Source organism: Electrophorus electricus, chromosome 6 (genome assembly GCF_041902795.1).
Source record: "Electrophorus electricus isolate QZ-2024a chromosome 6, ASM4190279v1, whole genome shotgun sequence".
Classification (NCBI taxonomy): domain Eukaryota; kingdom Metazoa; phylum Chordata; class Actinopteri; order Gymnotiformes; family Gymnotidae; genus Electrophorus; species Electrophorus electricus.
The window spans coordinates 4060951-4075120 of NC_137502.1; the positions used below are offsets into that span (position 1 = coordinate 4060951).

Consider the following 14170-nt stretch of genomic DNA (forward strand, 5'->3'; position numbering starts at 1 on the left):
ATACAGTAAATATTGTTATTCTGGGTTTACAATACAGTAAAACATTCATTCATTTATAGTTTACTGTAAATTTACTGTAATACACCCAGTCATGACATGTATAGTGACAGACAAGCCAGTAGATCAAAAGTTTCTTTAGCTGGCTTGAAATATTTGTCGATGCAAAAATAGAGGATAAGGAAACACATAGTATGTGTATTTTGCAATGTTACAAGTTGTGTTTTGAAGTTCATTGTACATTGAGTGACAAAGCAGTGTTGTGGGAGAAAGCATATGTTATAGTTATGTTATAGTTATGGCTGCGTGAGTCACTTTTGGATGAAATGTGAAGTGTTTTGGTGGTTGGAAGTGCATTTTGCACTAAAGGTTGACTGATGAGCTGAGGTGTGTGCTTCAAAAGCATACTGTGTGAAGAGTTTAGAAGAAGTGGACATGGTACTGAGACAAGTGTGAAAACTGAAGCGTGATGTGCATGTATATTTTTGTTTGTGTGTCTGTATGCATTTATGTGTGAGTGTGTTTTTGTGTGCGCACGCGTGTGTATGTGCGCGCGTGTGTGTGTTTGTGCGTGTGCATGTGTACGCCTGTGTTCATGCAGCTGCATGCATGTTCGTCTTGTGTGATGATTATATGTGTTACCCTGCTAGTAGAGGTCTGCAGAACTTCAGGAGGCCACAGTGGCTCCTATTTCAGAAACACATTCCTCTAACGTTCACTCCTGCTGTCTGTCCACCATGCTCCCACACCCCCACTACAAATATTAGCATGCAGATTCAGTGTCCAGTCTAAAATGCCCCCCATTGAGGCAGACACACACACGCACACTCACATAAACAAACACACACACACACACACACACACACACAATTCCCACTACACATTCGGTTTAGTTTTTAGAGAAAGCAAGAGGAATATTGGAACATTCTTGGTGTCCCACAGATCAATCTTAGGACAACCCTCTCTGCCTGTAATAACCATAGACGCTAGCATAATGCTTGAGCAGGTAATTGGGACAGCTCTTTTTTATCAGAGGCACAATCTCATAGAGATGTATGCTTCCATGTCTGATGGACGTGGCAGACTCTTTTGGTGCGGGGTATCATATGGATTATCTCAGCAGCTCCGTGAAATGCTGCCTGACAGTTTAATGGCCATCACCCCCCATATTGTTCAAGCTCTTTATTCTTAGCAGCCAGTATCTTGGGAAGTAGCCTAGTTAATTTGCATTTTGTAATATAAATATTCCTTTTGCTTGCTTTTTTTTTTTTAAGAATATCTCATATGACTTTTATGGCCCTGTTAATATGAGTGTTTAAATGAGTTGATGTCTGAGAATGCATCAGACCTCTCTATTTCTTTTAGACGAAACGACAAACATGCTGAATCCAACCAAGCCTATTATCAGGCTAATTATACTGTGTTAGCCGCGGTACGTCAGGAGCCAAAGGACCCCCAGGAGCATTCCCTTCGTCTTGTCAGTGGATTTGGTGAAATGAATTTGTCTTGTGCTGTCCGGCGGGGCTCGTGTGCAAAAGCTGTGCTCTGCATTTCAACAAGGCTGCCCGGAAGTCCAGCGAGGAACGCGTCTGGGTTTTTTTTTTTTTTTTTTTGCAGAGCTTGTGCATGATGCCAATCATCCTCGCCGGTCTCTTTGTCTCTGAAGCTGCAGGTGCCGCTGAGAACAGGCAAGGGCAGGGAGATTAAAGGCACGCTTCACCCCAAAACACTGACGTGGATGATAAAAGCCAGCAGCAACAGATGGGCATGGTGGGATTTGTGTTAATGCTAACTGGTTTCCACCGGTTTTGTGCTATAACAGACAGAAGCAAGAAATTACTCTCGGTGTAAGACATTGAGTAATAGGCTAGTGTTGATGACAGTGGCAATTGAAACTGATAAGCTGTTCCTTACAGGCTACTAAAAAATAAGGTTGGAAAGAAAACTGCTTGTAATTAGGCTATTTGTAGAGTGACCTGATAGTACCCTTTTTGTTAGCTTTCTTCCTGGAATTTCTGATCATAACAAGGCCACATCTAAGCAAACAAGCACTCTGGACAATAAATGATGCCTTCAAGCATGCTGGCACTCATGATTTTATACAGTAACTACCTGTCCTTTTCAGAGAGAGCGAGGTCATCTGTCAAGCCAACCCTAAATGTTTTATAGCCCATTTAGGCTGTGTATAATCCACATGTAGAACTGAAACACTAAAATAGCTGAATAAGTCCCCTTAGGGCACAGAGCTGACAGAAATCACATCACACAGAACTACTACAGAGAAGAGTAGCCACACCTAGACAAGAGTTGGAGATGAAGATTTGTCAAAATAAAATTAAACCAATTCTGATTGAATTTCCTCTTCACAATTTACAGTCAGTTCAGTGTAATATCCATTTATGCAGGTTACCTCATCTGTTTACTGTGCTTAGTATAAATGAAATTAGGAAATTGAGTGGGCTTTTGTGTTTGTCCAACTTTCTTGATATATTGTGGTGAAGTTTGTGAATCACTGCTGTACAGTAGTGGGTGGCACTATGGACGCTTTAGAAAGACTGCATAGCACTAATGCATTAAGGCCTCTATTCATAAATGAAAGCTCCATAACACAGTTGAACTCATTGCTGCTGTCATGCAATGTTTCACAGTTTAAACTTGTTTATTTAAAAAAAAATTTAAAGTCTTCAAGTGGAATGTTTTGCTGCCGTCTTTCGAAAGGCCAGGTCAATGGCCAGAGTGCTTCCCTCCAGTATTATAATAACAGTGAGGCATGTTGGTTTTGGAGGAAGGCTCTTCTCTCTTTTATGTAAGAGGCAGCTTAGCATCTCACCTCACACTCCCATGTGTCTTCCATTTACCCTTCTGTCTCTTCTTTCTCTTCTTTTCCCTTTTTCTTTTTTAATCCGCAGCTCAGTTACACACCCCATTCTGTTGTTTGTTCAGGTGTTTGATAAAAGTTCTGCTCAAGTGAAGCGTCTTCAGGAATAGTAAACAACCACTCTGGGTTTCCAGAGACACATGGGGGGGGGGGGGGTTCATAGGAAAGCTATATCGCCTGTGTTCTCAGTTTAATTATAGAATATATCATTTTTATATCTATCCTTTAATTCTCAAGTTCTGTATTTTTCTTCTTTTTGTTTACTCTCTTGAATGCTCCTCTTTTTTTGCATGTTTTTAAGAGTTAGGTTCCACAGATCGTGCAGAGGGGATTGGTTAGGCAGTTCTCCACATTCAGGTATTCAAAGATAACAAGCTCCGGCTGGGAGGGAGCAGAAGGGAGGGTCTACGCTGCTTGAGTTAGCAAAGCAAGTAATAGCCTCAGAAACCTGAGTATTAGTCACGTGTCATTTGGCTTTGTGTCCAGCAGTGTCATTCCCGCCAATGAAAAAGGGGGGTCGAGGTGGACTCCAGAGAGCAAGCCACATCCCAAGTGCGCCGCAGTTTAGTCTTTATTAAAAAAGCCTGTATTTAGGTCTGATGTATTTGCACTGCCTTCTGGGTAAATCATGGCTCTTTGTGTTTTCTTGTGAATTTGTTGAAAGCAGATATTTGTTTCTTCTTGCTGTGGTGCATAGCAGCTGTTTTGCACTGGACAGCATGCTTGAATAACTCGGTGCATGCTGAATTTGGTCAGCATGTGCTGCTCTATTCCCGTGCTAATTAAAGTCACTACAGCAAGCATGCAGACACTAGCTGCCGGTGAACGCTTGACCACTGGCACCCATTTGAAGTGCTGAAGTTAATGTGGCCATATTAGCCATGTATAGAGCCCTTTTCTCACTGATTGAAAAGCACTTGGTCCTTCCAACAACCTGTAGTGCTTCTCTTCCCTCAGCTTGCGGCGCATGGTTCTCTGTCCTAGAAGTACACGTTTCCAAACCCCTGTAAGCTTTGGATTAATTCAGCTCACATGCCCTCACCGGCACAGTCCATCGTAATGCGTGGCATGCAGCAACGCTAGCCGTCCTGGCTGCCGGGCCCTGCCAGCTGACCTTCATCACTGTGGACTTTCTGTGCAGCCTGTGAATCTCCAGTTAGACCTCCTGATTGTCACTTAGTGAACTTGTCTCCCTCTAGTGAATCAGTGTGTAAATAGCAGGCATATACATCTATTTTCCTTTTACAAAAGCCGTGTGTGTGTGTGTGTGTGTGTGTGTGTGTGTGTGTGTGTGTGTGTGTGTGTGTGTGTGTGTGTGTGTGTGTGTGTGTGTGTGCGTGTGTGGCCCTACAGGGTGATAAGGGAGGAGAGAGGGTCCTGCAGAAGAAATGGACCACTTTCCTAAAAGCCCAGCTCTTATGCTCCCTGCCTGATGATGGGTTCCCTTTCAATATCATTCAGGACATGTTCGTCCTCACCCCTAAAAAAGACGACTGGAAGAGCACAGTGTTTTATGGAGTCTTCACCTCCCAGTGGTAGGGCTCGAGCCGTTTTGAAGACATATGAGCGAACAGTCCCTGACTTGCAATAGTGAACAACACTAATGAATGTTTAATGTGTTATTGGAATGAAAATAAGTTTGATTGTAAGAATTGTGGTATTTACTGTGTATTTAACACATATTCACAGTCATCCAGTTATATGGTTATATAGTGTATTTATTCTGGTGTATTGTAACATGTTTAATGTTTAACTATGTTTAGTTTCTCATTATATTTGTTCCACTACATTTCTTAAGAACACAAGCAGGAGTCCTGGGTAAACAAAAAGCTTTCGGTTCACTCCCAGTTCATCGGGACTTGCTGACCTGTAGCCAGTTGCCTGGGTGGTTTGGTTATTGATTGGGTGTGTTACAACAGGGTGATGCTCAGGTTATATAGGATCACCCAGGGGCCTTAGCTGACAGGGCAGACTCAGAATGAAAGCTTCAGAGTCTCAGAACTGAAGCACACAGAGCACTCTCTTACACACAGGCTCTGCTCAGTCTCATTATTTGTAATACCGAACGTGCTGTCATGTGCTTCCGAGGTGTGAAGTAGTTAAGCTGTGTATTTACTAGGAGTGGTCAGCAATGCCTGAGAAGTGTGTCACATGAGATGGCCGTGTGTGTTTCTGTGTGTCTATGTGTGTGCGTGCGTGTGTATTCATAGGTATAAAGGGGCGTCTGGCAGCTCTGCGGTATGTGCCTTCACCATGGACCAGGTGGAGGAGGCGTTTAATGGCCGTTACCGGGAGGTTAACAGGGAAACTCAGCAGTGGTACACCTATAACCACCCTGTGCCAGAGCCCAGACCTGGGGCGGTACGTATGGTCCCCAGTACCACCCCTCAGTCAAAACAAGCATTCAGCTCTCATCCTCAGACTCTTTGGACACAAGAGTCATGTTTTCCCTCTCCACTACAGAGAATGAGCATGCATTAACCAGCATTCTGAACTACCTGGCTGCAGACATGTGTTTACGCTATTTTCTCTGCCAATATTAGATGTAGCCAATAACCACCTGCTAATGGTCCCTCCAGTTGTAGCATAACTACCAGCTGAAGGCAGTGGAGGGGTGGCGTGGTGTTGCTGAGGGTGAGGGTTAACATCTGCTTCCACATCTTCTGGGATGCTAGTAACTGCCATTTGAGCAGCAGCCCAAGACAGCAGAATGAGCTTGAGGGAGAAGGCTCTCTGCTCGGACCTGACGAGGGTAGCATCAGTGTATATCACCAGGAAGGCTGGACAAACGCCCTCCATACACAGTGAAAGCAGTGAGGGTGAGCTTGTATCTCATGGGCTCCTTGTCACCATCAACTGCATCATCGGTGCAGTTCATAATGAGGTCTTGGGGACTGAGCTCAGCATTTGAAACACGCATGCATTTGTATGAAACAAATGTTGCTGTAGTAGTCATAACATAGATCTCTGAACATCTTGAAGGAGTTGGGGCGCAGACCCAGCCTGGTCTCCAGACACTTTCTAGACCGTGGTGGCCTTGAAGAGCGTGTCCTGCCTGGGTAAAAACCAGACGGCTCTTCAGTGATTGCACCAATCTGGACAGGGCATCAGTGCAGGGCTGATGGCTGACTCAGGCTGCTGCCCACCAGCTCTGATCCTTATCACTGTACCCTTCTGCATTCGTTCACCCACCATTCAGTCACACAGTGATGAGTATGTACAGCATGATTTGAAATGGAGACTAATGGACTGACTGTGTGGATATTCATTACATTCATTTGCCAAAAAGATGTAACTAGTACAGGGAAGGGGAAAGAACTGAAAGACTGTGGGCGATAGAGCGCACTGCTCTGCTCTGCTCACTACACTCCTGGGAAGGTGATAGAAACTCCAGAAAATCAGAAAGTGAGCGGGATCGAACCAGAGGCTGTTAGCACATTAACCAGGTCACTACAGAGGAGCTATGTGAAACAGAAAGACAAAACAACTGATAGAACAGAAAACTCTCCCTAGAAAACAGCTTGAGACATACACACACACAGAGGGTAGACTGTCCCTCAGAGAACAGGTCAGAGAGTGACAGAACACTCTCCAAGTCAATACCAATTACCAGCAAGCTTAGCACATGTCTCACACCAAGGCTTCTCAAAGAGTTACCTTTGCGAAGCTTTTATATAGGGTGAGGCTACCAGGCTAACGAGCCCTGATTAGCTCCTGCCGTATGGTCTCCCTCTGGTGGCCGCTCACTGGCATTGTGAGCCACTCGTTAGAGAGAGAGAACATGTTTGTGTATATCCATCATATGAAAAACCAGAAGGTGTCGTCTATATGTACACTTACACTGAATCATTATGACAAGAATTGTGTATGTATAAGCACATGTACATGTGTGGGCATGAAAGTTGCCCTCATATTGCCACCCCCCCCACCCTCCCTCTCTGCAGTGCACTACCAACGCAGCCCGGGCACAGGGCATCTCCTCCTCCCTTCAAATGCCCGACAAGGTGCTGAACTTCGTCAAGGACCACTTCCTGATGGACAACGTGATCCGCAGCCAGCCTCTGCTGCTCAAACGCAGCGTTCGCTACACACAAATCGCAGTGCACCATGTCCAGGCTGTGCACCAGGCCTACAGTGTGCTTTTCATCGGTTTAGGTAAGCCTGTAGCCAGGAAGTGCACTCCGTGAGTTTCAAACGGGACTCTGCATGAGGCTTAGTGCTGTCCATAGTCCAAGAACCGAGTCAATGAAACATAACCAGGATACAAACTAGAAACATAAGCTAAGCCAAGAACACAAAACGAAGCACTAAGATAATGAAATGAAAAGAGCAACGCAAAATGCACAATACAACACTAAACCAAGTAAGCTTTTCAAGAGATCTGCAACAACAACAAATTCATAATAACAAGGAAAAAACATAAAATCAAGAAATCTACAAAAATACATTTCCAACAGTGACCAACAATAGTGACAAAAGAACAAAAGGTATAAATACACATCAAGGGAAACAAGACATAGCTGAGACCAATACATGGTAGAGATACACAATACAAGATACAAGGGCAGAGAAAGAAACCAAAACAACCATGTGGCGACATGGCCATGGGAATCAAAATGAAAATAAAAACAAACACAATATGGCACTCAGTACCATGGGAACCCCAACACCAGAAGGGGAAACCTTGATCGGTAGCAGCTATAAAATGTGAATCAAATAATTGGGCTGCTGAAATACGGCTGGGTATTTTTTTTTTTTTTATTTTTTTTTTTTTTTGAACATCACTAATATCCCAATGTTCTTTGTTCATTCTGGAAGTTTGAAATGCAAAAATGCAAAAGCACATATATTAAATGAATATAAAGAGGCTGGTCTTGCTTGCTTCAAAATAGCTTCCTAGGCATTTTACCAAAATGACTTTGGATTAATGGTTCTCTAAACAGAGTTTGGCAGTAGCCCCTATGACAACAATTACTTAACAAAGTATGCCTGGCTGGAATCTTGGAGATTTATCAAGTCTGTCTTGCACTACGATGAGCTTTGTATGGAAAATTCCCCCTTGAAACCAACTGATCCAAGATGGGAGCTAATTGTGACAAACCTTTACTGCAAGTCTAAATCTTCTTTGCTTTATAGCGCACACAGTGGATGCGTTTAAGTAATGTAGATATTGCACAGTACTGCGTATGTAGATCACAAGATGTACATAGTGGCTAGATTACATAAAGTATTCAGATCCACACCCTTTCCAGTAACCCCTTTTATGTCCAATCTCTTCCAGATGATGGCAGGCTTCACAAGGCAATCAATGCCAAGGGCAAGATGCACATCATCGAAGAGCTGATGCTCTTCCCCAAACCTCAGCCTGTGCAGCACATTGAGCTAGACACCGAAAAGGTAGGCACTTGAGGCAGCAGTGGTAAATGAATCATGGGACTGATGTTGCAACAGGCTTAGGACCTGGAACTGGATCTGGGTTCTTGCTGAGATAATTACATCCTGGCATCCTCTCTGGGGAGTGATGGGACACATGGGAAACAAACAGCAGACAGTCCATCGCTCTTCCTGAATTACAGGAAGATGACTCCTTATTCAGTCGTGTACAGTGTCATAAGAATGCTCATATTTAAACAGTGCTAAGACTAATACACACAGACATATACACACTCGAGCTTTATTGGTGTAAATGTCCCCATTGACTGTGTTGTCTCCTCTGAATCAGGGTCTGCTGTTTGTGTCATCCTACTCTGGATTGGTGGAGATCCCTGTTGCTAACTGCTCCAACTACCAGAGCTGTGGGGAGTGCATCCTGTCCAGAGACCCTTACTGTGCCTGGACAGGGAGACAGTGTATAGATGTCAGGAAAGCTCTTCCTAAAACGTAAACAGAAGTTCCTCATTTCACTGGGCCCATGACAAAAAGTCATTTGCTAGTTACAACATAATGTATACATCTACTATAGTATTTGTTTTGTAACTAGACTCTTAATTAGTAAGCAAGCAGAATCTGGTAATCTTTGTGTCTAATAGCACTTTTGTTCTTTTTTTATAGTAAATTACTGCAAGACGTGGAAGATGCCAACACAGCGTTGTGTGATAAGACATCGGTCACGTCCCGCTTCGCCCGCCTCCCTTCCACGCGTGAGTGCCAGGCCTACTCCAAAACACCTGACGCAGATTAAGCCAAGCCTGGCTAAAATAACAGGCACAGACTGAAGTACTACAGTAGTGTGCAAAACAGAAAATAGTCCCAAACTATACCTCAGAGTAGCTTTAATAAGGACTAATTGTGTATTCTTTTATTCCCAGGGGAATTGATTTAATTCTGTAGAAATATTTGAATTATTAATAATTAATACAATTTTTCATCCTCAGGTTTCCCATCATGTCAGGTCATTTTAATCCCAGCAAACACCTTTCGAGTGCTACCCTGTAAACTGCGCTCTAATTTAGCTGAAAGGCGGTGGGAGTACAGTGAGAGTGCTGGGCGTTTCCTTTACCCTAGCCCTGATGGAGGTCTAGTGGTAGTAGCCCAAGCAGACAGGGAGGAGTCCTATGAATGCTGGTCAGTGGAGAAGGGCTTCCGGCAACTCCTGGCCAATTACTGTGTGAAGGCAGAGCCCCAACATGAGAGCACCACCCCAATAGGCCGCTCCCGCACTCCCATGGTGCCCAAGGAGGAACCAATGATCCTTCCGGGTGAGGCTCGCTCGCCGCAGATGGAAACCAAGACCTACTGGAATGAGCTGATCGTGGTGTGTGCTCTGCTCGGCTTCTCCCTGGTGGTTTTCTCTTTGTTCGTGGTCTATCGGAACCGGGACCGGATGAAGTCCATGCTGAAAGAGGGTGAGTGCCCCAACATGCAGCAAAAGAAGGCGCGCATAGCAAGCAAGCCCACTGAGAGCCTGCCGCTGAACGGCAACAACATCCCACCCTCCGTGTCAGACCATAAAGGCTACCAAACACTCCACGACAACTACTTTTGCAGTACGCCCACCCAGGAGTGCTCCTCGCCTGAGAACAGCAAGAGCTTCTCTGAGTCTGAGAAACGGCCACTGAACCTGAAGGAGAGCCACGTGGAGATCTCGCCCACCTGCCCACGGCCTCGGGTGCGCCTTGGTTCTGAGATCAAAGACTCCATCGTTTGAGACCATGTACGTGAACATCTATGGAGATGACGATACAGTGCTGCGTTAAGGCTACAGACAACACTGAGGAAAGGGGCACACTGAAAAGACTACAAACTCAACACCATTGGACGTTTTTATACCATCTGTTTTTTTGTTTTTTTTTTTTTAATTGTTGTTAATATTGCACTTTCGTCCATTGTTTTGTCTTTGGTGGTCTGTCCACATTTTCCTCTCAGTCCCTGGTAGTTCTGGAGTGCCTACAACAGCACAACAGACAGAATGAACAATACTCACACTCTTAAGACATGTGCTTATATGTGTCCAGGATGAGAGCAGGAAATACAGCAAGCTCTGGGAAGACAGTGACATAATGGCCAATACTAAGTCAGCCATGTTCTTAGCCCCATTCCGTCCTAGACATCTGATGTCATCATTGTTGACATTAGATGTCATTAGAGATTACTAAGCTCCCACCCTCCCATTTGCATCACTGGTCATGCCATTGGATCATTCATTTTCACCATTACACTGATCACCTCTCAATGGTTGATGGACCCAGAGGGACTACAAATTCAGGTGTGGACCATAAAGAAGCAGAGCCGTCTGCCAAGTATGGCACCTAAAGATCGGAGGGCGAGCCTATGTTTAATAGGCTAGTAAACCAGAACAGCCTGTGTAAGTGGTACAATGTGAACAAGCTTGATAAAAGCCTCGTGATATATATGCAAGGCCTGTAGTTGTAAATTATCGCGACCTCAGCACACAGCAGGCAGGCGTACTATGCAAAGCACTGGGATTTTAGCAGGAAATGGAATTCCATCTAGAAAAGCTAATGTAGAGCACACAGCAATCCTGCTAGACTAACCAGAAGCCACGTCTCCAGTATTGCTACTCAGAGATACAACACATACAATCAAGTATGCAGGTGAGACTGAGAGGCTGTTGCAATGATGGAGTCCAAATTAGGGCTCCGCATGGGCACGGCCCAAGAAGGCAATGATGTGAGGAGTTTTGGGAAGTAAGCAGGGAGAAGAGGCCTTAAGAGTTGAAGGACTGCACAGTCCAGGTATCCTTTGGCCATCATCTGAAGAGCTTATCTTAGGGAGAACAGCAATGATATAGTGGTTTACAGAACAAAATTTGTAGTCTACTGTGCCAAATATTCACACAATAAATTTCTAAATCTCACATTGGCATAGAAAATGGCACTAGTGGTCTAAAAATCTTCAAAGGGCCAAACTTGAAATAAATGTTTTATTATCACCCACAGAAGTGATACGTACTTCATTTATGCTAAAGGTAATAACTTTTATTCTTGTGAGTTCAACATACATTGCTGGAGATTCATTTACATTTAGAAGGCATGAGCATCATTATTTACACTTCATGTAAATGCGTGTGCTTAGTGCTTTACATTTCTGTTTCTGTTAATAAGAAATGCCACGTTTATCACATTAGAGCCAAGGATAAGTCGAACACAGTTCTATTGGATGAGTGTACGGGTGAAATTACATTTCAGTTACTGGCTGGTGTGTTTCAAAATTTGGACTGGATTTTGGCAGCTGCAGAATAAAGCGCGAGAGAACTGCGTAAATAATAAATAATAAAAACATGTAATAACAAAACATTAATACCATATGTCATGAGCAAAATACATGTATAGTTAATAATACAAAGGTCTTCAAGGTTTAAAAAATTCAATTTTTAGTGATTATTCTTGGACATTGTGACCTAATAATTTTCCAAAGATGGACATCATTTTTGCACCACTGGGGGTACAATGAATGAACTCCATGGAACTGCTCCTGTAAGGGCATGCAAGCAGACATTTGTTTTGTGGAATGTAGTGACAAAACTTCATTGAAAGTATTCCAAATCTATTCTTTAAGTAAAAAAAAAAAAGTTATTTATGTTTTAGCCTAGATGTTTTTTTTTTGGTTTTTTTTATGTGAGAGATCTAATTTGAAACATTTTGACAAAGTAGCCATGCATTAAGTCTGCTACTGTGCTACTGATGGACTGCCATTGTGGTCATGTATATATGTAAATATCTATGATATTTGTGTGGGGCTGGTTGAAGGGTTTCGATGTTGTGTCTGAATACAAAACAAGGCACAGTGGCTGCTTCTTTCACAGAATGTTGAAAAGCCTTAGCTAAAGTCGAATGGGGCTGTAATTCTTTTGACAATTATGTAGCAAGTTTTAGAGATTTTATGTTACACTTTAAGGCTACATTTTGTGAATCAAAGATGGTGGTTTTTTTTGTTTGTTTTTTTTGTTTTTTTTAACATGTGACATGTATACTGGTAGCCATTCTCTGGCAACTCTCCATAAAACGTATAGACTACAAACCTTACACACACACGACTCCTCTGATGGATGACACCGTCAAATTCACACTAGCATGCTCATTTCAAAAAATAATAATTCAGGATTGATTGAAGGCCTTATGACTGAGACCAGTAACTGAAAAATATATTGAAATGGACAACATCATTTTGTCATGCAGTATCCAGACATGTCGAAACCACTGAATGATGAATAGTCATTTGTACACCACTTTACCACTGGAGTATGCTTCTACTGTGGAAAGGTTATCTAAACAGGTCTATAAAGGGCAGCCAATAATCTCTCTCTCTCACACACACACACACACACACACACACACACTCTCTCTCTCTCTCTCACTCTCTTTCTCTCTCTCACTCTGGCACTCTCTATCTCTCTCCCTCTCTTTCACTGCCTTTCTATTACCTACACATGTATGTACTGTTTTTAAAAATAAAAGTTTTATGAAAATACCACAATTTGACACATTTCTAGAAGGTTTCATTTTCAAAGGTACTTGGAAGAATAATTGTCATGAACAAAATCACTGTTTTCCAGTGCTCTTTAACAGAGTAACAAATGTGAATACACCCAGTTTTTTTTATTTTGTCTCAGTACTGGAGTTAGAGCTTCAGTCAACTATACTCTTAAATGCTCCAAATCCATTCGATATAACAGTTTACCAGGTCACTCTGACTTATTGTAAGTTAACGTCTTGTGAACGTTGTAAAGGTGTATTTGTAAAGTTCGCTGCCAATGTAAAAAAAAGAAAAAAAAGAACAAATGTTGTGAAATGTACTTTTTGTATTATACTTCAACTACTGTTTCTGTTTTTATTATACTGTACATAAAAGTGCACTTTATTTTAATTTTATAAATAAAAGTAATAAAACAGAATTGTTTTGAATCAAAGTTCCTCTTGGGGCATCATATTATTTTTAAAAGTTAATAGGAATGTTGTTCATTGAGCACTGATTTTTGGTTGATGTAACGTTGCCCGAGTATTTCTAAAATGTCACATAAATGAAAATGTATTAGAAGGGACATACTCATTTTATAATTAGAACATGTATTAGAGGGGATATTTTATTTCACAGACTGATCTACATTAGATCTACATTAAAATCTAAAAATAATCATAAAATAATGTACAATAGAATAAAATAAATCTAGATCACTTGGTTTTGCTAGAAAGATTGTTTCTTAAATCAAAACATATAACACACTGTCATACACTGACTTTACGAGGTATTCCTGAGTTAACCAGATACAAGCAGTATACAAAATATTTTTTTTTAAACTGCAGTTTTGCAATGTATTATAATAACTCTGAAAAAAGTGAATTTCTCTGTCCATTGCATCTCTTCCTGCTGTTCTTTAAAGCATCAGGAAATGCCAAATTTCAGATATGCTCATGATCTACTATTAATGAATACAGCATTAAATTCCTACTTATTGTTTGTGTTCATGTTAACAGGAACCCACATTCTGAAGAAAAGAGGAAGTAGAGAAGAGAAAGGATTAAAAGCTGAAGCTCAGTAATAGACATAATAGCCAGAAAACACTAAAACATGGACTACATGATCATGGAACTGGATCCTCTGGTAGCTGTAGGTGTTGTTACAACTACTGAGCACAAAACTTTCAAAACATAATGTGGGCCCATCTCTCTACTACTGATGTGCTCATGCCTGGAGTTTTATATCACACTTGTATACCACAGGGTATTTCTGCCAATGGGTGATATGCCTGACCTCCCTGGAGATTTCATTTGAACAATTCTGCCATCATGTGGCATTTGTGTGCAATGCATTTCACATAAAATTTACTACTCTCTG

The 14170-nt window shown here is 42.2% G+C and overlaps 1 protein-coding gene across 10 annotated transcripts in view; it reads left to right on the plus strand.

Moving 5' to 3' along the window:
- sema4ba (sema domain, immunoglobulin domain (Ig), transmembrane domain (TM) and short cytoplasmic domain, (semaphorin) 4Ba) overlaps positions 1 to 12805 on the plus strand; it is a 57691-nt gene extending 44886 nt beyond the window's left edge. For all 10 annotated transcript variants that reach the window (XM_081715246.1, XM_081715248.1, XM_027004584.3 and 7 more), the window contains 7 exons: positions 4229 to 4410; positions 5086 to 5236; positions 6820 to 7030; positions 8157 to 8272; positions 8598 to 8755; positions 8927 to 9015; positions 9250 to 12805. In XM_081715246.1, coding sequence (XP_081571372.1) covers positions 4229 to 4410; positions 5086 to 5236; positions 6820 to 7030; positions 8157 to 8272; positions 8598 to 8755; positions 8927 to 9015; positions 9250 to 10022 — 1680 coding nt within the window. In that variant the 3' untranslated portion in view covers positions 10023 to 12805. The remainder of the gene's footprint in view (positions 1 to 4228; positions 4411 to 5085; positions 5237 to 6819; positions 7031 to 8156; positions 8273 to 8597; positions 8756 to 8926; positions 9016 to 9249) is intronic.
- The last annotated feature ends 1365 nt before the right edge of the window (positions 12806 to 14170 follow it).